At 43.6% G+C, this 24,354-nt stretch overlaps 1 protein-coding gene across 1 annotated transcript in view; it reads right to left on the reverse strand.

The window, feature by feature from the left end:
* Window positions 1-4,545: 4,545 nt before the first annotated feature.
* The window catches only part of PROZ (protein Z, vitamin K dependent plasma glycoprotein), a 31,562-nt gene continuing 11,753 nt past the window's right edge, over window positions 4,546-24,354 (reverse strand). The window contains exons 4-8 of the mRNA XM_075262824.1: window positions 13,834-13,947; window positions 11,679-11,816; window positions 9,826-9,914; window positions 7,196-7,313; window positions 4,546-5,060 (exon numbers count right to left, since the gene is read on the reverse strand). Coding sequence (XP_075118925.1) covers window positions 4,546-5,060; window positions 7,196-7,313; window positions 9,826-9,914; window positions 11,679-11,816; window positions 13,834-13,947 — 974 coding nt within the window. The remainder of the gene's footprint in view (window positions 5,061-7,195; window positions 7,314-9,825; window positions 9,915-11,678; window positions 11,817-13,833; window positions 13,948-24,354) is intronic.

Below are 24,354 nucleotides of genomic sequence, written 5' to 3' on the forward strand. Positions count from 1 at the left end.
CAGTTTTACATCTTTTTTTTTTCTCTCAATGTATTTTTTTTTCTCTCAATGTATAGTGTTCAATAAAGCAAGTTTTTGTATTACCAGTTTCAGATTCTGTACTTATCAGTGGCACCCCTAATAATTACTACAATAATGGGGGCTACAGCATTAGGTGAAGCAAAGTGGTCCTTTAAGACTTAACTTCTCAGCACATTGCTACTATTGTGCAGAAACTGACATTTGGATTTGCTGGGTCCTGATCCTGGTGAAATACCATAATTTTAGTATGGTGAAAATTGCATTTTTTGAGGGAAAAAAAAAAAAAAAAGCAAACATCGGCACTAATGTACTTTCTACAAAAAAAACCCATAGGGATACTTTCAAGAGCTATATCTTTAACTAAAAATAAAATCAATCCCACAATCTAATCAAAAACAAATGTGAAACCTGTGTATGAATGCAATAAACACTAAAGAGGCTATCTCTCCTGTTGATGTTCGGCCACATGACCAATTCTACTGAGTCAAAGTGGCTGCAGAGGAGACAGAGGAATGAGAACTCTGGCCTCCCCAACTTTCCTCTGCAAAAGCAATATATGGGAAAACTAGGTGCATGTTAGTTATAACGTTTAATCAGTGCAGTTAATGAACTACTCCATGGAAATCCCCTATAAAGAGAGTGAACCTTGCAAGGATTAATTTATACAATACTGGATTTAGGCCTTAGGAGATAATAGGTAAAAATCATCTGCCATTGTTAAAGGGGTTTTCCGGGGTGTATACAAATCCTACAAATGGATGTTTGGATGTTTGATCCTCAATCACAGCCAAACGGCTGAATGGATTGGTCTGAAATTTCACACATCCCTACAGATTGTGCAGGAAGGAAACATAGGCTACTTGCCATCTTGCTCAGTCCACCGAAATCGCCACCGTGAATGGGTAAAATCAACACCGTGAAGGGCTAAAGTTGTGGCCGCCTCTGCTGCAGGAGCTGACATGACGTCAGCGCAGCAAGTCGGCGGCCCTCCTATTGGTTCTCGCCGGTGTGTGGGAGGGCCGCAGGGACAGCAGCGCGGCCCAATACGTTGCCGGGGATGAGTGGGCGGGGAGAGTCATCCCGTGCGCGGCCAAGCAACATGGCGGCTGCCCGTAGCTCCGGCCTGCTGCTGACATGCCAGCAGGGAGAGCGGGGCCTGAGCCCAACATAAGCCGCCGCAGTGCTAGCATCTGTGCCGCGGCGACTGATCGCAACTCCGGACTGCCGCTCCCGTGCCAGCCGGGAGAGCGGGGCCCGATGCGGACGTCTGACGCCGCCGCGCTCCCTCCTGTACAGCGGCGAATAATGACTAGCCTGCGGAAGAGCCAGCTGCGGAGGGAGAAGTCCTGGCGGCTGCAGTGACTGACACGCCACCCATCCCGCGCCGGCATGTACATGGTAAGTCACCCTGGCGGGTGGGGGGTTAATGTAAGGGTGGTCACGGGGGGAGGGGGGGTGACTGTAAACGTGGTCCGGGGGGGGGGGGGGGGTTTCTCTGCTGCACAGAGGGTCACAGAGATGGGGGGGAAGGAAGGGGTGCTGTGAAGGGGCCCAGGGTTTTAGGAAGTGGAAAGGGGGCCCGGGTTGTGGGGGTTAAGAGGAGGTCGCGGGGGTAGGTGGGGAAAGAGTGCTGTAAAGGGGGCCGGGGTATGGGGAAGAGGAGAGGGAGGCAGGGTCATTGTGGGGGGGTTCGGGGTAGCAGAAGAGGGTGGAAAGGGGGCCGGGTTCGCAGGGTGGGGGGGAGCACGGGGTCGCGGGTAGTGGTGGGTGGTGAAAAGGGGGCCGTGGTCAGCGGAAAGAGGGTCAGTCAAAGTCACGCCGGACAATGGGAGGGCCGCCGAGCTGCACTGCAGGAGGGTCGTGCAACGTGACAACGTTGCCGTGGACGAAGTCGCGGGTACTGCTAATAAATATATATATATATATATATATATATATATATATATATATATATATATATATTTAAAAAAGGTCTGTTAGTGTTATTAATGGGTTAATAAGTGCACCCATATAACGTTAACAGTGTTTTGAGTGATTTCTGGGTTTCTCTGGGAAGGCCTATCATATTCTGTATTTGTTCACATGGTGTATAGCTTCCTGCTGCAATGCATTCTGGTAGATGTATGCTCTCACACTATCTCCAGCTCACTGTTTCCCCCCTCCCTAATACCCTCTCCCTGTCTTCCTAGCTATTCTTCCCACTGCTAGCCTTTCCAATCTCACTCAATCCAACCCCTCTTTCCCCTTCCTACTTCCCACTCTCTACTCTCCACTCTTTTATGATAAGATAATCCTTTAATAATCCAACCGTGGGGAAATTTCAGTATGTTACAGCAGCATGGTAATACAGATACAGGATGATAAATAGTAATATGTTACAGAAGTAGACACATAAACTGAAAAAGAAAAAAAAAATACTAGGAATCCATAGCAGCTAAGGAAGACAAAGAAAGAATGAAGACTTCAGAGTCATTTAGTTCTCTGTGCGGAGTAATCTTGCTTGGTCAGATGTAGATTATGTAACTTGACCACAGATGTGAGGAAGGACCTCCGATAGCGCTCCTTCTCACACTTGGGGTGAAGCAGACAGTCACTTACAGTGCTGCCAAGTGCCATCAAGGTCTCATACATGGGGTGGGATTTATTCTCTCTCCAGCATGGAGCTCACCACGGACAGTATCCTTTTGTTACCCACCACCTGTACTGGGTGCAAGGGGCTCCCCAGGACAGAGCTGGCCCTCCTGATCAGCATGTCAAGTCTATTTCTGTTCCTGGTTGATACACTACTCCCCCAGCAGGCCACACCGAAAAAGATGGTTGAAGCAACCTCAGAGGTGAAAAAGGCCCAAAGAGGCCCTTTTATACTTTACTTATCTTCTTTCTTCTGCCAGGAACGTGTAGTGCTGTGTCCGAAGCCTTCAATACTTTTCTATTGCGCATACTCCCAGCTTGCACAATAGACATGTATTGTCAGCTTCAGTGCTACTATTGCGCGTGCACGTGGCAACGTCATCGGAGGAGTCCTCCCGGGGAAGGAAGCCCAGACAGGGAAGAAGATGGGTAAGTATGATGGTGTGGATGGTAGGGGGAGTAGGAGTGACGATCCATTTATGGAAATGGGGAAACAGATCGTCACCAGATAGTCAAAAAATGTCCCTGAGGCGGTCATGTGACCATATAGGTAAATAGGCATTTTTGATTAATAATATTATTTAGAAAGTAGGAGGGGGGAAGGTATTTAGATTAATGAAGGGTTTTAGGGATATCTCGGACAACCCCTTTATGTTTCTACCCGTCTTGATCTATTCTGACAACATAAGAATATGAACCAGAACATCATCTAGCATCCTATGCAGCCTTCCATGCCTGTTCTCTCACTAGTTAGAAAGCCCAAATACATCTTGTACAGCGAAGTACAATCTTTTTGACAAAGGCATGTAATAACATAATATAGGCTTATTTCACCAGTGCTTCACCACTCCTGTTCTATTGCTTACTGGTCAACCTCTAGTGTCTGTACTTTCTGATACAAATGTGTCCATTACAGATAGTCACTTGCTGTAGTGGTTTATGCCCTTCCATGACTGTACCGGGAAACATTTTACTTAGCCAGACAATTTCTTTAAATTTCTTAATGATCCTATCTATACTGGTATCTTATGTAAATTGAAGACTTTTCCTAAATATATTGCTTTAGAAATGCTGCTTTGTTTGCCTGCTATGTGAACTTATTCCTCCCATTGTTTAAACAGCGTTGCTATAACCATGGACCTGTTGGACAAGTGACGTCACTCACTCACTGCTCTTGCCGGCAGGACAATCAGCTCAGCTAATTGCAGTTTGCTGATACAGCCAAGTCTGTCATCTCTCTATGTAAACACACAGTGAACACAGAGTCCATTTTCTACAAGAATGTGCCTATTATCTGAGCTGTCTGACACATGTCTACTGTACTCCTAGGAAAATACATTTATATAATGGGGATATATATATAGAGGTATTAAATATCTGCACAAGCAATACAAGAAGAGTGCAGTGGTGTTTCCTCATGTCTGAGTTGTGGTCAGCAGCCATACCACTTCTATCTCATCTTACCAATCTTGAGTGCAACACTACCATCTTGACTGACATTGGATGTTAACTGCAATTGCATTTGAACTGGACCCACACACAATGCATGATTGGTATTGGACAGTTGCCTGAGCGATGGATTCCCAGTATGCTGTTATGCAGTTGCGTCTTTTCACCCCCAATATCACACTGTGCCATGGTGAGTGTTATTGAACTGCTGCTTAAAAAATTAAATGTTCCGTAAATTTTTGTAGAAAATGAAATTTATTTCAATTCATGGTGTTTACTCACACAAGTCACTTATTTACATAGAACTATTCTATTATGTTACAGATATGAAATGATTTCTTTTGTATGCCAAGAACAGTACGGTAAATATATTTATATATATATATAATACACAACTTAAAAATGGTCTAAAATATATGTATTTGCATTATTAACAGTAAAACATTAACTACTGTTCTGCCTTAACCACATGATATATCTGGATATTTTGGTGAATGTGAACACATCTGATTTCCTTAATTCCTGATTTATTGATCCCATGAGTCCAGTTAAGAACCATGCACCATTGTGTTCAATGGCAAAATGGCTCCCAGCATACAGGGCAAATTCTATGTTCCTGTCTGATGTCCCACAGAACATTCTGTTGGTTTGTGTTACGTTGAAAGCAGTTTCACATGTTATTTTGTCAGCTTCTCTTGCTTGAAATTGTGTAGGCCTCATTCCCCTGTCGTCCGAGTCTAGAGTCCACCCACTCACTCGGCCTGGGACACGTGGCATCAGCACATTCTCTGCAAAGTCTTTCTGGGGGATGCAGATGGGTAGTATATGTTTGTGGAACTTAATACTATCTTCAAGTTGAAGTAAGGCAATGTCATTCTCTCCAGTGTCCTTGGAATATTTTGTGTGACTACGATAACTTCCTACTTTGATCTTTTGCGTGTCCCCAGTGCCTTTGTTTCCTGAAAAAATTTACACAGATCTTAGTTATATGTCTATCAAGTATAATATTATGAAGAGGTACATGGCCACTAAATTTTCAACAAATTTTGCATAAATCAGTAGTACAGGCTATTTTGACGAACTTGGTATTGTCCAAGAAAAATGTTTCTTTCTGCTCTTTTAATGCTGTTTCCGTGTCCCCCCTAGCAAACTGACTTTTACTCTGAAAATTCTACACTCTGATAAAAATAATGCACCAAGGAGTTGAAATCAAATGTGTGTATGTAAGTATGATATGTGTAAGTGATTACAATAGTAGAGTGAAAGTATATGTTGTGGGGAAAACTGTACAAATGAGCGGAGGCTTTAGTACCCCGGTGGGCTTCCTCTTGCCTGGATACAAGATGGCCAAAGAGACATATAGGTTATGTTTGGTATCTTGCAACACATTTACCCACAGATGTTGCAGACTTGCAGAACTGTTAATGGTCCTCATATCACTACTAAAGGTGACTGACTGTCATATGCAATAGCTCCCAAGATTAACATAGCAGCAGTTGGGTAGTGTATTGCTCCACAGCAAAGGCAGACTAGAAGCACTCACTACAAGACCTCCATACTCCAAACCAACGATAGTTGGATGCCAAACAGAACCTGGATTAGGGCGGTTCCAGTCTGTAGCAATTCAGGTTTCTTATTCATGAAAGCACTCCAAAAAAAAAGTTTGGTTGTGGCTACTTGAGTTTGCTGGCTGATCAACAATCCTCTCCATCGGTTGCTGCGTGGCCTTCCGGAGGCTGTTTGCCATGTGGGTGCACTGTCACATAACTACTGCTCTCAACACTTCCTAACAGCAACCATCCTGCTTCTCTCAGTCTAATAATGTGCCCCATTCTCAGTCTCTTAACTGGGCAAAATGTCTTCAAAATCATTGTAGACGTATGTCTAACAGTCAATGATCTCTAACCAAGAAGTACACTACCCAAATGCAGCCTCTGAGAGCCTTTTTTATAGGAGACTGGGTGAGCAACTTTTAATCCTTAGACACCCAGTGTCAGTGTCAGACCACACCTGTAATCATTTGCATATCTGCATGAGATATAACTATATGCCAGGGGTCAGCAACCTTCAGCACTCCAGTTACCGTGAAACTACAGCTCCCAACATGCTCCATTCATTTCCATGGCAGTTCCAAAAACAGTAGAACCTGCATGCATGCTGAGAGTTGTAGTTTTGCAACAGCTGGAGTGTCAAAGTTTGCCTTCCCCTGCTATATGCTGAGTGTTTCAGCAATCCACAAATTTTTGTTGATGAGTGTATATCTGAAGTTTATGAAGAGGGGAGTAGGAAAAGTGAGCAGAGGGAGAGAGAGAAGCAGAAATACAGTTTTAGACTGGGGCCACATGTTGTGAAATTGCAGTATTTTGGCTATGGTGGAAATGCTGCAGGCAAAAATGCTGTGTTTTGCATTACCTGCAAAGTGGAAGACAAATCTTATTCACACATTGCAGAAAAAAGTTTTTGTAAAAAATGCATGTCAATTATACAGAAAATGACATCATTTCTGCAGGTATAGGTATAACAGAGGCAGAAAGTCTATAGGAAAACTCTACTGACTTTCTGTGAAAAACACTGTGGAAAAAAACGTAATGCGTTTCCGCTTCAATCTTTTCCATAGCTTTTTATGGCTGCAGCTCTCTATATGGGGCCTTAGTCAGTATGATTGATTGAGCTAAATAGAAGCTTTCTATCACAGTCAAAGCACTTTATTTACTTCCATACAGGACAATACTTCTCTGGATATGCCCTGCATGATTTTAGGTCTATTCTAAGTGAGAGAGTTATTCATCAGATTCCCCTTTACTCACTGTGAGCAGTGTATATACAGCTAGTCTCCAGCCACCAGTTCACGGAGAACTGCAAACTACAGACAGAGCCTGCAGAGGGCAAAGTGCTAAATAATACAGAATGCAAATCATAATGATATTATATTACTCTCTATGCACACTGTACTATTGACTTATGCAAAATTTGTTTATGTTTAGGTATGCTATACAAAACTGAAATAACTGTGGTTGCATAAATATGCTATAACTTTAGTATTAAAGTAATTAGTAACATCCATTCAGCATTCACAAATATAGTTTCTCTTTACCTGCAAGGATGAAAATAGGACCCTGCTGACTACTGCACATTGCAGTTGTTAGTACCAAAGCCTGGTTGAGTATGACTCCACTGCAGTAAGGGGTCCCTTCCGAATTTAATAGTAGTACCTTAAAGAAGAATAAGATGCTTAATTACCATAATTTTGTGTGAGACTTCATTGTAACAATGGAAACAATTTTACTACCGTCTTGTAGTTTTTATAAATTAAGCTTAAAGGGGTTGTCCAGCCCCAAACTGACTTTTAAACTGATGACCTATCCAACGCTGGAAGTTACAGAAGTGAATGGGGAGTGCTATTTAAGTAACCGAAGTACTGTAGTTAAGTTTAGGGCAGCTATAAAGGGGTGCTCTGATTCTAGGACATAGCTATGTGGGACGGATTCTTTATTTACATATCAATTTATTTTTATGTACTTATAGGTTTATTTATATATCAATACATACATTTGTCTTCATTACAGCTTTGCAATCACATGGAAGTATGAAAAAAGCTCCATTCAGATCACATATTTTTTTTACATTTGTTTATTGTATGCAAAAAATTCACACATCCTTGCAGATGTTTGTACTCTATGGGCGGTCCAAACGTTTTTTTTTTATTCTTTCACATGTTAGAAAGGCAAATGCTGTTGTAATCTTTTTACTGGTGGCTGTATTTGTGAGTATCTACTCTTTTCTGGTCGATAGCTGTGTCATGTGACCAACAATCAGACTCTCCAACTGACACATCTCACATGGAGAAAAGGCCAGTCTGTTCCTATGACAGCCTCAATGGGAGCTTCATAGAAATGAATGGGGAAACTGAATTCCTGTCCGCACAGAAGAAGCTGTGCCAGTGAAAGAGTCTGATTGTTGGCCACATGACACAGCTATGGACCAGAAAAGAGTGGATAACTCACAAATAGGAAGATTACTTCCACTACAATTTACAGCATCTGCCTTTTTAACACACCAGAGTATAAAACATTTTGTGGAAGCTCAACTTTAATGGATGAAACATAATGTGGTTATACAAGTTTCTAATATAGGGGGGCGTTCACACTTTCGCCTGGTGTCCATCTCTCGTGAATCCTCCTTAATATCAGAAAAATAGATTGGGAACGGTTTGCAAATGGTCCATTTAAAAACCCAGTCGCTTCAATGGGTTTTTAAAACAATCTGCAGGTGTCTGTTTGCAGCCTCTCCGCCATGAATCCACTCTTTTGGATGGAGACCAAAGTCGGACATGTAGGACTTTGTGTCCATCCAAAAAATGTGGATTCATGGCATAGAGGCTGTAAAGGGAAACCTGCAGATTGTTTTAAAAACCCATTGAAGCGACTGCGTTTTTAAATGGACCATTTGCAAACCGTTCCCAATCTATTTTTCTGATATTAAGGCGGATTCATGACGGACAGACAACAGGCGCAAGTGTGAATTAAGCATTACGTGTACTTTTGTTATTTACTATTTTTAAAGGGATCCTATCATACAAACACTTTTTTTTTCAGAGTAACACATCGGAATAACCTTAAGAAAAACTATTCTTCTCCTACCTTTCGTTGTCTTCTCTGCGCCACCATTCGCTTGAAATCCCATTTTTTGTCGGTATGCAAATGAGTTCTCTCACAGCACTGGGGGCGTCCACAATGCTGCGAGGGAACTCTCTCCAGCGTCGCCTCCATCTTCATAAGCAATGTCCTCTTCATCCTGTTCTTCCGGCGCAGGTTTCAGACTTCTAGACCTCGGGCAGAGCAGACTGCGCATACCCACAGGACACGAGAAAATGTCATAGGCCACAGTATTGTAAGCGGCCATTTTCTCGAGGCCTGTGGGCATGTACAGTCTGCTCTGCCCCAGGCTTAGAAGTCTGAAACCTGCGCCGGAAGAAGAGGACGTTGTTGATGAAGATGGAGGCGGCACTGGAGAGAGTTCTCTCGCAGCATTGGGGACACCCCCAGTGCTGTTTGAGTGCTGGGGCCTGCCCCCAGTGCTGCGAGAGAACTCATTTGCATACCGACGAAAAACAAGATTTCAGGCAAACGGCGGTTCGGAGAAGACGACGAAAGGTAGGAGAAGAATAGCTCTTCTTAAGGCTATTCCTACGTGTTACTCAGAAAAAAAAGCATTTGTATGATAGGTTCCCTTTAAGATCCCTATTTCCTATCAGTGACTGGAAAAATTCTTGTGCACTTTTATAGAATGAAAACTTATTTGAACCAGTTTTGCTAACATAGCTTTGTCTACCTACTGGTCTTACTTATAGAGGAGGTCCTGAGTTTGGGACTGCCGTGTGACATTTTTGTGCTCTAGTAGGGCATATTGGTAGATGTTGTATTGGTGGGTGAAACTCTATTAAAGACTAGAGATGAGCGAACACTATTCGAAACTGCCGTTTCGAATAGCACGCTCCCATAGGAATGAATGGAAGTGGCTGTGTCCATTCATTCCTATGGGTGCGTGCTATTCGAAACGGCAGTTTGAATAGTGTTCACTCATCTCTATAATAAAGACATTTGAAGACATAACTAACATCTCTTAGAAACAGTTCATACTTACTTTTGTTACCTTGATTAAGTTTTCATAAATTCCCTGTTTAAGCTGAATAAAAAGATGTAGCGATGTTTCATTAAGCTTTACCTGCCAAGGGAACGGATTGGTGTTGTTGTCACGTATTTCCAGCAATGTAGTGTTTTCATCATTCAGCAATTGTCCACAAGCATAAGGATCTGACAATGGAGGGACAAAACAACAATTTTAAAGAATATCAGATGATATTTTTCCTGATCATTTTTTCATTGCATTACAATATAATTTAAATGACCACATTGTGCAAATGTTACAGTTTCCAGATACAGTAATGCAGATGAGGTATGTAGCAGTGTTGATAGGTGCTCTCCCTAAGCCTAATTCTTCAGTTATATAGTCCTCTATTGTCCCACTCTGAATCCTAGTGTCTTCTCTGTGGTCTGTACATCAGTTCATCTATGCATTTCTGTGAGAGCATCAATAGAAGTGTGTAGCGAAATTGAATTTAGATCCACATATACACATCTGAGTGCTAGTCATGTTGGACAAATGAGGAACAAACTGTATCATCTAGTCAGAAAACAGACTATATCACTACTAACACCATCTAGTCGTGTGGGACAATAGAGGAACAAACTGTATCATCTAGTCAGAAAACAGACTATATCACTACTAACACCATCTAGTCATGTGGGACAATAGAGGAACAAACTGTATCATCTAGTCAGAAAACTGACTATAACATTACTAACACCCAGTGGCGTAACTATCATGGTAGCAGTTGCCACAGGGCCTGACCCCCTCACTAGTTAATATGCCAAAAAAGAAATAAAAAGTAAATTTTACTTTTTTAAGGCCCTTATTAAGTACGCTGCCTGGAGAAAAAGGGGTTACAAGTGCCACATTCAATGTCTGTGAAGAGTGTGTTAAGTGAGAACACTCTTCACTGACACTGAATGCGGCACTTGTAACCCCTTCTTCCCCAGGCAGCAAACTTATTACAATAAGTTTGCTGCCTGGGGAATAAGGGGTTACAAGTGCCGGATTATGTATTACAGTACATAATACTGTGTGCAGGGGCCACTATGGGGTATAATAGTGCGTGCAGGAATGCGGGGGGGGGGGGAGCATGTCAAAAGTTCGCCACGGGGCCCCGCCATTCCTAGTTACGCCACTGCTAACGCCATTTAGTCATGAGGGACAACAGAGGACCAAACTTTATCATCTAATCAGAAAACCAACTATATTGCTACTAAAACCATCTGAATAACTTTCCGATGGAACAATAACATTTTTGATGGAGTGCCCCTTTTAGATTATTGTTCATTGAACTGTTCATGTATCTTTAGTAATGGCACAGTAGATGTTGTTATAGAAATGAACATTGACAAATGTTTCTTAAGACAACCCTTATTCATGTAAGCTACTGAAATTTAGTGGATAGTAAATAGGAGGTGGGGGTCCTGCTTGGAACTCTTTTACTAACTAAAGTCAAAAGCCTTTTTCAGTCTTAGGGTTTGTTCACACTTGTGCTCGGTGTCTGGTGTGTGCATTCTGCCATGTTTCCGTCCTCAGCCCCGGCGAAACTGGACAGGGGACGGAAACCCGTCGGCCAGCTTTAAAACCCATTCACTTGAATGGGTTTGTAAAGGTGACCGCCATTGTCCACCTACTGCCTGTCTGCGGGGAAACCACTTTTTTTTTTTAGCTAGACACAAAGTTGAACATGCCGGACCCGAGCGCAAGTGTGAACGAACCCTTACCCTGAAGAGATTAGTTGTGCGCAAAGTAGGGTAGTGATGTAAAGGAGATGTGATGAATATACAAGATGGTTAGTATAATAAAAAAAAAAAATTCAATATTATACAGTTTTTATTCTTATTTTGATAAATGCACTATTCAATAAATGGGTATAACCAATGAAAAAGATCCAGTTGGGGATTGTTATCATAATTCTCACTTACCTGTTGGGTGACATGACTTTTCATCTTCACCAAGTGTGTAGCCAGAGGCACAAGAACAAGTATAAAAGTCATGTCCATATACAGGTTCACAGAAGTGTTTGCATCCATCTTCTGCATCAGGGTGGCATTCATTTGAGGCTGCCAAAATACAGGATTACAAAGAATTATGGCTAAAGAGAAAAAATGTTTAGACTACACACATACAAGACCACAGGCTATTCATAGTCCAGCGGTTAGTGCAACCTTTCACCCCAATTCCTAGGTTTATGATTTTGTGTCTTCAACGAGAATACTTTGGATTTAATGGGGTGGACATTACATAATTGCAACATACAGTGAAGACAATTTAAGACCAATCTTTTCAGTGACAGATTTTTCTCCCATTATACTCTATGAAAGCTGCCTCTATAACAGACCACCCCTTATCCAACCAAAAAACACTTTTTTAGCAGATCAGTGAGTACCCCTTCGAAAGGATGATGCGATGGACTTCCATACAAGGAAAACAATATTGATTCAAATTTGTTTTGCGCCACATCACTGGATGCAGCAAGAAACTTGCAAAGGATATCAGGGGAAAATTTGCTAGCATTACTGGAGCAGAGTGGCTATGTCATGCCCAATACATGATCGCTGATCAATGGAGATTACATTCTATATCTGAGGTGCTAAGCATACAGCACAGCAGTACCAGGTTTGCAGGAACAATCCCGGGAGCTGGGCTATAAAAAGGACAGGTTTTATATATACACACCAAAATGTGGATAATTACATGGGTGCGTAATATTAGCACAATTTCAAGGGATACCATGCTGGTGACCACGAATGAGAAGAAAACATACTGGGGACCAAAAATGATTATACCATCTTGAAATAGGAAATGTGCAGGTCACCAAGGGGATAAAAAGGAGGTGGAACCCTCTCTGGTTATATGTGTGGGTTGGGGCAACTTGTATACAGTACCATGGTTGTTTTATTAATTCTAGTCTAGACCTCATTCTGTGTAACATGCTGATGTGATACCAAGCATAAAATACAGGATATTTTTCTCTTTCATCACTACTTGGAAGGCTGTACCCGTTTTCTGACTCCATTGGACTAGCTTGCATTCTGTACACTTTTTCTTTGAGAGGACCACATCTATATATATATATATATATATATATATATATATATAATTATTTTTTTTTTTTTGTGCAAATTTGGGTGGGCTTCTCAAAGAGGTTTCACTATAATATAAATTTTATATGTGGTCATAGACATTAGATAACTGGCATTCATTTCCTATTTTGTCTATAAGGGTATGTTCACATAAAGTTTTATGGAGGGGGGTTTTGAGGCAGAATCCGCTTAAAAAAAAACGCAGCCAACAATCCCATTCATTTCAACAGACATCAATGGTGTCATGACCTGTCTTCATGTGGATGCCGCCTTGCAAAACCCATGGAAAGGAAATGGAGGTGAAAAAAAAAAGCTAGCATTTTTGTTTTGAAGTTTTTTTTCTTTTTCAAAAACTGCTAAGATTTTTTTTTATCTATCACCTATTGATTTCAAATGGCTTTGAAGGGCGGAATCCACTTGAATACAGATCATGATACTCTTTTTCGTAACTCCCATTGAAATGAATGGTAGATTTGGGAGACAGTTTTTGTGGCGGATTCAATCTGAGGGAGCCTTCACACAGAGTTACGCTCTGCTCATTCTGAACGTAAAACTCGTTCAGAATGAGCGCGTAAAAACCAGCTCCCATTGACTTGAATGGGTGCCAGCATACGCGCACTACCCATTGAAATCAATGGGAGGCTTTTTTTCCCCCCTATTGTTTTTAATGTGATACGCGCGTATGCCGGCACCCATTCAAGTCAATGGGAGCTGGTTTTTACGCGCTCATTCTGAACGAGTTTTACGTTCAGAATGAGTGGAGCGTAACTCCGTGTGAAGGCTCCAACTAACCCATCATACATGTAGCTACAGCAGGGATTAGGATAGGAAACTGTCTAACCCTTATAGCAACATTTATCTTCTGGGTAAAGAAAAGATTAAGGTATGGCTGTAATATGAGGGGAATCCAAAATAGCTAATTTACATTTTGACAAATAAAGCAATATCTTGGCACATTTGCATCAGATTTACACATACAGATCCCTGTTCTCACCAAACTGGCAATTTTTTCCAGCGTAGCCTTTAGGACACGTGCAGGTGTAACTTCGAATAGAGTCTGTGCACACTCCGTCATTCTTACATGGGCTGGAGGAGCATGGTTTGCCTTCTGTGGATTTGAGTAAAATTGCATTATGAGCTTCTTCCATACCAGACTGTACATAAGAGGTGTCCAATCTTTCAGACTTTGCAAACCACATTTAAATGTAAGATATAGTCGGAAGCCACATAGAGTCAAATATATTAACATGGAGAAACACAAAATCATGAAGCTTTAATTTGCAGATTGGTATTTCAGTTTGACATACCAATCTGCAAAATACACTAGTCTACGGGACCACAGGCATAACTTGAATAGAATAACTTCATTAATTGGGGATGGGGGGAGGCTTTGGTTTAGTGACATCTAAGCACAATATGAGGCAAAATAGGGAGGGATGTGCAATGAATCTGCTGATTCTTTGTTATGAACAGTGATATTGATATGAGTGCAACCAGGATGGGCCATACTGGGTTGTGAGGTGATGATTTTTAACCTCCGTGTGCCTGGGTCTTTCCATGGTACTCCTCCCTATTCACCATATGCTGTGATGGTGGGAGCATGAGCCTTGCAGCTTCTTTTGATTTTCTCTGTCCACCCGCTGATCCATGAAGACAGTTCTAAGTGGCCACCATATTTAAATACTCAACATCCAGCATATAATTACGGTGGATGTTGGGAAAGGGTTAAGTACCTCAAACGTATATAGTACATGATCTTGTCTAGCAGAAATCAAATAGGGACTTGTGTAACCAGGCTAATAGGAAAGGCACGGAATAATAATTAATGTTAGACCTATTAGTTAATTACTAGAGATGAGCGAACAGTGTTCTATCGAACTCATGTTCGATCGGATATTAGGCTGTTCGGCATGTTCGAATCGAATCGAACACCGCGTGGTAAAGTGCGCCATTACTCGATTCCCCTCCCACCTTCCCTGGCGCCTTTTTTGCTCCAATAACAGCACAGGGTAGGTGGGACAGGAACTACGACACCGGTGACGTTGAAAAAAGTAGGCAAAACCCATTGGCTGCCGAAAACATGTGACCTCTAATTTAAAAGAACAGCGCCGCCCAGCTTCGCGTCATTCTGAGCTTGCAATTCACCGAGGACGGAGGTTTCCGTCCAGTTAGCTAGGGGTTAGATTCTGGGTAGGCAGGGACAGGCTAGGATAGGAAGGAGAAGACAACCAACAGCTCTTATAAGAGCTAAATTCCAGGGAGAAGCTTGTCAGTGTAACGTGGCACTGACGGGCTCAATCGCCGCAACCCAGCTTTCCCAGGATCCTGAATGGAATACACTGTCAGTGTATTCCCGTATACCCGATATATACCCCCGATACCCGTTCCAACGGTGTGCCCCCCCACCTTCACCCCAGAAATACCCTGCAAGTCCCCTAGCAATAGGATTGGGGCTATATACACCCACTATTTTTGCTACTGCCATATAGTGCCATTGTCTCACTGGGAATTCAAAGAATATATTGGGCTTACATATAACTTCAATTCCAGGGAGAAGCTTGTCAGTGTAACGTGGCACTGACGGGCTCAATCGCCGCAACCCAGCTTTCCCAGGATCCTGAATGGAACACACTGACAGTGTATTCCCGTATACCCCATATATACACCCCAAATCCCCGTTCCAACGGTGTGCCCCCCCACCTTCACCTCAGAAATACCCTGCAAGTCCCCTAGCAATAGAATTGGGGCTATATACACCCACAATTTTTGCTACTGGTATATAGTGCCATTGTCTGACTGGGAATTCAAAGAATATATTGGGGTGACGTGCACCCACAATTTTTGCTACTGCTATACAGTGCCATTGTCTCACTGGGAATTCAAAGAATATATTGGGGTTATGTGCACCCACAATTTTTACTACTGGTATATAGTGCCATTGTCTGACTGGGAATTCAAAGAATATATGGGGGTTATGTGCACCCACAATTTTTAATACTGGTATACAGTGCCATTGTCTGACTGGGAATTCAAAGAATATATGGGGGTTATGTGCACCCACAATTTTTAATACTGGTATACAGTGCCATTGTCTGACTGGGAATTCAAAGAATATATTGGGGTTATGTGCACCCACAATTTTTACTACTGGTATATAGTGCCATTGTCTGACTGGGAATTCAAAGAATATATGGGGGTTATGTGCACCCACAATTTTTAATACTGGTATACAGTGCCATTGTCTGACTGGGAATTCAAAGAATATATGGGGGTTATGTGCACCCACAATTTTTAATACTGGTATACAGTGCCATTGTCTGACTGGGAATTCAAAGAATATATTGGGGTTATGTGCACCCACAATTTTTACTACTGGTATACAGTGCCATTGTCTGACTGGGAATTCAAAGAATATATGGGGGTTATGTGCACCCACAATTTTTAATACTGGTATATAGTGCCATTGTCTGACTGGGAATTCAAAGAATATATGGGGGTTACGTGCACCCACAATTTTTGCTACTGCTATACAGTTCCATTGTCTCACTGGGAATTCAAAGAATATATGGGGGTTATGTGCACCCACAATTTTTAATACTGGTATACAGTGCCATTGTCTGACTGGGAATTCAAAGAATATATGGGGGTTATGTGCACCCACAATTTTTACTACTGGTATACAGTGCCATTGTCTGACTGGGAATTCAAAGAATATATGGGGGTTATGTGCACCCACAATTTTTAATACTGGTATATAGTGCCATTGTCTGACTGGGAATTCAAAGAATATATGGGGGTTACGTGCACCCACAATTTTTGCTACTGCTATACAGTTCCATTGTCTCACTGGGAATTCAAAGAATATATGGGGGTTATGTGCACCCACAATTTTTAATACTGGTATACAGTGCCATTGTCTGACTGGGAATTCAAAGAATATATGGGGGTTATGTGCACCCACAATTTTTAATACTGGTATATAGTGCCATTGTCTGACTGGGAATTCAAAGAATATATGGGGGTTACGTGCACCCACAATTTTTGCTACTGCTATACAGTTCCATTGTCTCACTGGGAATTCAAAAAATATATGGGGGTTATGTGCACCCACAATTTTTAATACTGGTATACAGTGCCATTGTCTGACTGGGAATTCAAAGAATATATGGGGGTTATGTGCACCCACAATTTTTAATACTGGTATACAGTGCCATTGTCTGACTGGGAATTCAAAGAATATATTGGGGTTATGTGCACCCACAATTTTTACTACTGGTATATAGTGCCATTGTCTGACTGGGAATTCAAAGAATATATGGGGGTTACGTGCACCCACAATTTTTGCTACTGCTATACAGTTCCATTGTCTCACTGGGAATTCAAAGAATATATGGGGGTTATGTGCACCCACAATTTTTAATACTGGTATACAGTGCCATTGTCTGACTGGGAATTCAAAGAATATATGGGGGTTATGTGCACCCACAATTTTTACTACTGGTATACAGTGCCATTGTCTGACTGGGAATTCAAAGAATATATGGGGGTTATGTGCACCCACAATTTTTAATACTGGTATATAGTGCCATTGTCTGACTGGGAATTCAAAGAATATATGGGGGTTACGTGCACCCACAATTTTTGCTACTGCTATACAGTTCCATTGTCTCACTGGGAATTCAAAGAATATATGGGGGTTATGTGCACCCACAATTTTTAATACTGGTATACAGTGCCATTGTCTGACTGGGAATTCAAAGAATATATGGGGGTTATGTGCACCCACAATTTTTACTACTGGTATACAGTGCCATTGTCTGACTGGGAATTCAAAGAATATATGGGGGTTATGTGCACCCACAATTTTTAATACTGGTATATAGTGCCATTGTCTGACTAGGAATTCAAAGAATATATGGGGGTTACGTGCACCCACAATTTTTGCTACTGCTATACAGTTCCATTGTCTCACTGGGAATTCAAAGAATATATGGGGGTTATGTGCACCCACAATTTTTAATACTGGTATACAGTGCCATTGTCTGACTGGGAATTCAAAGAATATATGGGGGTTATGTGCACCCACAATTTTTACTACTGGTATACAGTGCCATTGTCTGACTGGGAATTCAAAGAATATATGGGGGTTATGTGCACCCACAATTTTTAATACTGGTATATAGTGCCATTGTCTGACTGGGAATTCAAAGAATATATGGGGGTTATGTGCACCCACAATTTTTAATACTGGTATATAGTGCCATTGTCTGACTGGGAATTCAAAGAATATATGGGGGTTACGTGCACCCACAATTTTTGCTACTGCTATACAGTTCCATTGTCTCACTGGGAATTCAAAGAATATATGGGGGTTATGTGCACCCACAATTTTTAATACTGGTATACAGTGCCATTGTCTGACTGGGAATTCAAAGAATATATGGGGGTTATGTGCACCCACAATTTTTACTACTGGTATACAGTGCCATTGTCTGACTGGGAATTCAAAGAATATATGGGGGTTATGTGCACCCACAATTTTTAATACTGGTATATAGTGCCATTGTCTGACTGGGAATTCAAAGAATATATGGGGGTTACGTGCACCCACAATTTTTGCTACTGCTATACAGTTCCATTGTCTCACTGGGAATTCAAAGAATATATGGGGGTTATGTGCACCCACAATTTTTAATACTGGTATACAGTGCCATTGTCTGACTGGGAATTCAAAGAATATATGGGGGTTATGTGCACCCACAATTTTTACTACTGGTATACAGTGCCATTGTCTGACTGGGAATTCAAAGAATATATGGGGGTTATGTGCACCCACAATTTTTAATACTGGTATATAGTGCCATTGTCTGACTGGGAATTCAAAGAATATATGGGGGTTACGTGCACCCACAATTTTTGCTACTGCTATACAGTTCCATTGTCTCACTGGGAATTCAAAGAATATATGGGGGTTATGTGCACCCACAATTTTTAATACTGGTATACAGTGCCATTGTCTGACTGGGAATTCAAAGAATATATGGGGGTTATGTGCACCCACAATTTTTACTACTGGTATACAGTGCCATTGTCTGACTGGGAATTCAAAGAATATATGGGGGTTATGTGCACCCACAATTTTTACTACTGGTATACAGTGCCATTGTCTGACTGGGAATTCAAAGAATATATTGGGGTGACGTGCACCCACAATTTTTGCTACTGCTATACAGTGCCATTGTCTGACTGGGAATTCAAAGAATATATGGGGGTTACGTGCACCCACAATTTTTCATACTGTTATACAGTTCCATTGTCTCACTGGGAATTCAAAGAATATATGGGGGTTATGTGCACCCACAATTTTTAATACTGGTATACAGTGCCATTGTCTCACTGGGAATTCCACAAATAATTTGGGGATTCATTCACCCTACATCTCAGGCTCTTGCCATATTCACCCAGGTTGTCAGTGCTGCACCAGCTCGTTCCCAGACAGCTCGGCCCGAAAAACACGTTACCTATATAGAGGATTTGGACAATGAAGACAACATGTTCTAAATCTAATGTCTGCACCTTCTCCAGAATTAAAATAAAGGCAGCGTTTAACTTTCAAATAGCACTGCACAAAGGAAGAGCTTATCAGCTTGTCTCATGACATGCTACTGAAAAGTTTCATTTGTGTATCTTAATGTAAATATAGTTGTATAAGCTTTTTGGGTTTTAGGCACTGCCAAGTTATTTATTACCACCCGCTCCCTTATAATGATGATGACGCCAAAGTCACTGTGGGTGTTCAGAGCTCACAGCTTTGGGTGACATTTGTCTTGCTCTCTGTCGGTACCAGCTGTCTTTTTGGATACCGTAAAGTTATGTTGACTTTATTAACAGCTATAGAAGCTTTAGCCAGGTTGTGACGGTGTGTAACCCTAACAACACTAAGTGGGATACACATTAATAGTCAGTCTATGTACGCTAAACGTATCACTGAAGTAATTTTTTTTCCCTCTCCCCTAATATAAGAAAGGAACAGACATTAGACCTAGACCGGGGTTCGAGGCTTGAAAAAATCCAGTATTATTTGTTCTTCATGATGTGAAATATGTGTTGAAAAGCAACCCAAGATGAAGTCAGCCATGTGTGCCAGTGTGTTACTTGGCATGCCTTTGCTGGCCCCAACTGTAAGGGTCACTCTCCATTTCCTCCATTTTCCACTCCCCTTCACACCATTTGTGGTGAAGCAATGGGATGCACTGAAGTGCACCCTCTAGCCTCGTGTGGGATAGGGACATCAGATGCCACTCCAACCCCCTCGTCTTCCTCCGCCAGCCAACGGTGCGAAGATGAGAGGAGTGTGCTCTGAATGTTTTCTGCCTAGCAGAGGCTAGTTCTCACTTACGAAAATGGCCCCACTTTGACCTGTATATCAGGCACAATGGTGTAGGTTTCAAAGAAACATGGCACCAACAAGTTGGAAAACGTGGGCCATGCGTGGACCGTGTTTGAGTCTGGCAAGCTCCAGATCTGCTACCAGGTTCCAGCCATTATCACAGGCGCAAAAATGCCAGGCCCCAGGTGTAGCAGGGAAAAAAAAATGCCATCTCAGCCAGGATGGCATCCCTGACCTCGGAGGCACTGTGCTGTCTGTCCCCCAAGCTGATCAGTTTCAGCACGGCCTGCTGACATCTCCCCATGCCAGTGTTACAGTGTTTTCCGCTAGTAGCTGGGGTGGAGGTTGCAGCTTCGTAGGGTTTCAGTCTACTCCTGCCATGAATTTTGGCCTGGGAGAGGAGATAGGCCACCCCAGTTTGCACCCGGGGAACAGACTCCACCACATTCACCCTGCCTGTCATTAAAGATAAGCACTGCAGCATCCCTGACCACAGGCGCTTGTCCATGTGTCGGTGGTCAAGTGGACCTTGCAGCAAAGCGCAGAGCTCTGGGCCCGACTGATGTTATGGGACACATGCCGGCGCAAGGCAGAGACAGCACACCAAGAGAAGTAGTAACGGCTAGGCCCAGCATAGGGAGGTGCCCCAGCTGCCATCTGCTGACGGAAGGCCTGGGTCTCCAGAAGCATAAACAAACACCAACATCTCCAGGGCCAGCAGTTTATCGATGAGGCTGTTACAGGCTTGGGCATGGGGGTGGGTTGTATTGTACTTCTGCCTGCAATGAAAAGCTTGGGAAATGTGGAGTGGCTGGGAAGAGGCGCATGATGGTGCAGGCCAAAAGGGCGCATGAGGGTGAACTCCCCAATGTGTCAGAGATAGGTGTGTAGGTGTCCTTGCATCATATACTTGCACCATATTTGGCTTTGGAAGTTAATTTTGTGCCAAAAAGTGGTTAAGACAGCGATCCCTCAGCTACTCCCGTTACACTGTCTATTGAAGTTACCATCTGTGGAAGTGGACCACCATTTCTAAGATCCCAAAGGAAGCAGGCAAGAGATGTGCAGTTCAGAAAAAAAGATGAGAAAATAAGTTTAGGCTGTAGAGCACAGAGGGATCGGAGAGGACAGAGCTGGTGTCGGCCAGGTATTCCCACAACATGCGCCTATACTTGTCCCTCCTGGTGACACTAGGCCCCTGAGTGGCAGTAATTTGTCCAGGGGGGCCATTAACGTGTTCCAGACCTAGGAATAAGTCTTCCAACAGGGTAGAGTTTTGCATGCCTTTGCTTCTACCCACTGTTTTTGCTGCTTAGCTTCCCTCCACATCTACTCTGCTTTCACCCCTAAACATCACCCCAGTTTATGCCTTTGCTTCTACCCAGGTTTTTTGTTGATTTAGCTTCCCTCTACATCTACACTGCTTTAGCCCCTAGACATCACCCCTGTCCATGTGGGGTCGGTGGCCTCGTCATCCACCAACTCCTCTTCCAATTGCGCACTGCCCCCTTACTGCAAACCGCACATGACCACAGCTTGCCTTGATGGCAACTGTGTCTCATGATCCCCACTTAGGTCCAGACAAGTCGGTGGCAGGTCCAAAACCCCAAAATTGGAAGGAAATGGCAGATGCTGCAGTATTTCTAACACCTGTTCCTGGTGCTCGGGCCTGGTCTGTGTTGTACCCTGCACCCTGCTTAACGCATCTGCCATATCCGAAGTTGTGCTGAGCGCATGCTAATGTTTCGTGTCCAGTGCAATGGATGGGATGGGATTTCACATAAGTCTGCCACCCATGGCCACTCATGGTTGAGCAACTGAGGGAGTTGACTTTGACGAACCCGAGGGTTTTGGAGTTGGAACTACATCAAAGGTCTGTGCTGCTCACACACTCTGCTCAACACATGATATGTTTAGTGCCAGCAGTGTGGAGACGTCGCACAACAGCCGTTGTTCCAGCAGGTACAGGCGTTGTAGGAGTGCATAGAGGCTAGCAGCGGCAACTATACACTTTAAAAACTATCCGCACAAGCGCCACACTTTCACCAGTAGCTCAGGAACATTGGGGTACCTTTTTCAAAAGATTAGCAGCAATGAGTTAAAAACGTGGCCCAGGCATGGAATATGTTGCAGGCTGCCAAGCTACAGAGCCAATCCCAGGTTACGGCCATTATCACACATGACAACATGCCTGGGCCCAGGTGCAGTGGCAAAAACCACATTGCCGTCTCATCGAGGATGGCATGACTCACTTTGTAGGCAGTGTGCTGTCTGGCCCCCAAGCTGATGAGCTTCAGCACGGCCCGCTGACGTCTCCCCACACCAGTGTTGCAGCGTTTCCAGCTCGTAGCTGGGGTCAATTTAACAGCGGAGGAGGGTGGTGTTTCAGCCCTCCTCCCAGGAATGTTGTGTGGGGAGACAAGTCAGGCCACCACATTTTGCGACCCGGTCCACGCCTCAACTACATTCAACCACTGTGCCCAAATTGAAAGGTAGCGTCCCTGTCCGCATGCACTTGTCCATTCGTAACTGGTCACATGGAACTTTAGGGCTAAGCGCTGAATTTAGGGACCGCCTCATGTTTGGGGGAAAGTGCTGGTGTGGACGGCACAGTGCGGTGGCGCAGTAGACACTCTGCCCAAAAAGGGCAGAGTGTCCCCCAGCCGGGATTCCAACATCTCCTGGGCCAGATTTCTTGAGATGAGGCCGTTGAAGCCTTGGGCATGTGGGTGGGTTGCGCTGTACTTTAGCATGAAATGAAAGGCTTGGGAGATGGGGAGTTGCTGGGAAGAGGCGCATGATGGCGCGGGCAAAAGGAGAAATGGCAGGAAAAGGTGAGGATAAGGGTGAACTCCCCAAAGTGTCAGAGGCAGATGTGGAGGTGTCCTGGCTCCTGGTCTGGACTGCAGCGCCAGCCCTGTCAACAGTGGAAGAGGCAGTGGCCGCCAGGCCAAACGACGATTATCCTGCGCTTGCTCTCACCCACTGAGCCCAGGGCTTGCCTTCCAAATGATGGCACCCGCAAGAGGTGGTGAGATTCCTCTCCGCAGATCTCCAAACCATCTTGGACTTGCAAATTGCACTAAATTTGTCATGTAACTGACATGTATATGATGAGTCTATCCATTGTCTGTTCATTTTGGTGAAAGTCAGCCTGTCAGCTGACAGACAGCTGTGCTTGTCAGTGATGATGTCACCGGCTGCTTGTACCCCCAGTTTTTGCTGCTTAGCTTGCCTCCACATCCACACTGCTTTTGCCCCTACACATCACCCCTATCCATGCCTGTGCCTCTAGCCATAAGTCTGCCACCCATGGAAACTCATGGTGCAGAAAGTGAGGGAGCTGACTCTGAGGAACCCTTGGGTTTTGTAGCTGGTACTCCATCAAAGGTCTCTGCTGCTCACACACCCTGCTGAACATACGGTATCTAGGGTTAGAGCGTGTGGTGACCTCGCACAACAGTAGGTGCTTCAGGCAGATGTAGGCCTTGCTGGAGTGTATTGCGGCTAGCTCCAGGTACTGTAGACTTGGGAAAGTGGGTGTCCAAGTGCCGCACTTTCACCCTTAGCTCAGCTAATTTGGGGTATGTTTTTAAAAATCATTGCACCACTACATTGAACATGTGGGCCAGGCATGGAACGTGTTGGAGGCTGGCAAGCTCCAGAGCCCTCCAACAAGCTAAAAAACCTGGCCCCAGGGGCAGCGGGGATAAACAAATTGCCATCTCATCCAGGATGGCATCCCTGACCTCAGAGGCAGTGTGCTGTCCGTCTCCCAAGCTGATGAGCTTCAGCCCAGCCTGCTGACGTCTCCCCACACCAGTGTTGCAGCGTTTTCAGCTCGTAGCTGGGGTAAATCTAACAGCGGAGGAGGAGGAGAGTGGTGTTTCAGCCCTCCTCCCAGGAATGTTTTGTGGGGAAACAAGTCAGGAAAATTCTTGAAACGGGAGAGTTTTGCATCTTTGCCCTTGCTGCCTATGGACATCCCTTTGCCTCTAGCCACCATTTTCCCTGCTTTGCTTGCCTCCACATCCACACTGCTTTTGCCCCTAGACATCACCCCAGTCCATGCCTTAGCTTGTACCCCCAGTTTTTCCTGCTTAGCTTGCCTCCACATCCACACTG

Source organism: Leptodactylus fuscus, chromosome 2 (assembly GCF_031893055.1).
Source record: "Leptodactylus fuscus isolate aLepFus1 chromosome 2, aLepFus1.hap2, whole genome shotgun sequence".
In the NCBI taxonomy this organism is placed as follows: Eukaryota; Metazoa; Chordata; class Amphibia; order Anura; family Leptodactylidae; genus Leptodactylus; species Leptodactylus fuscus.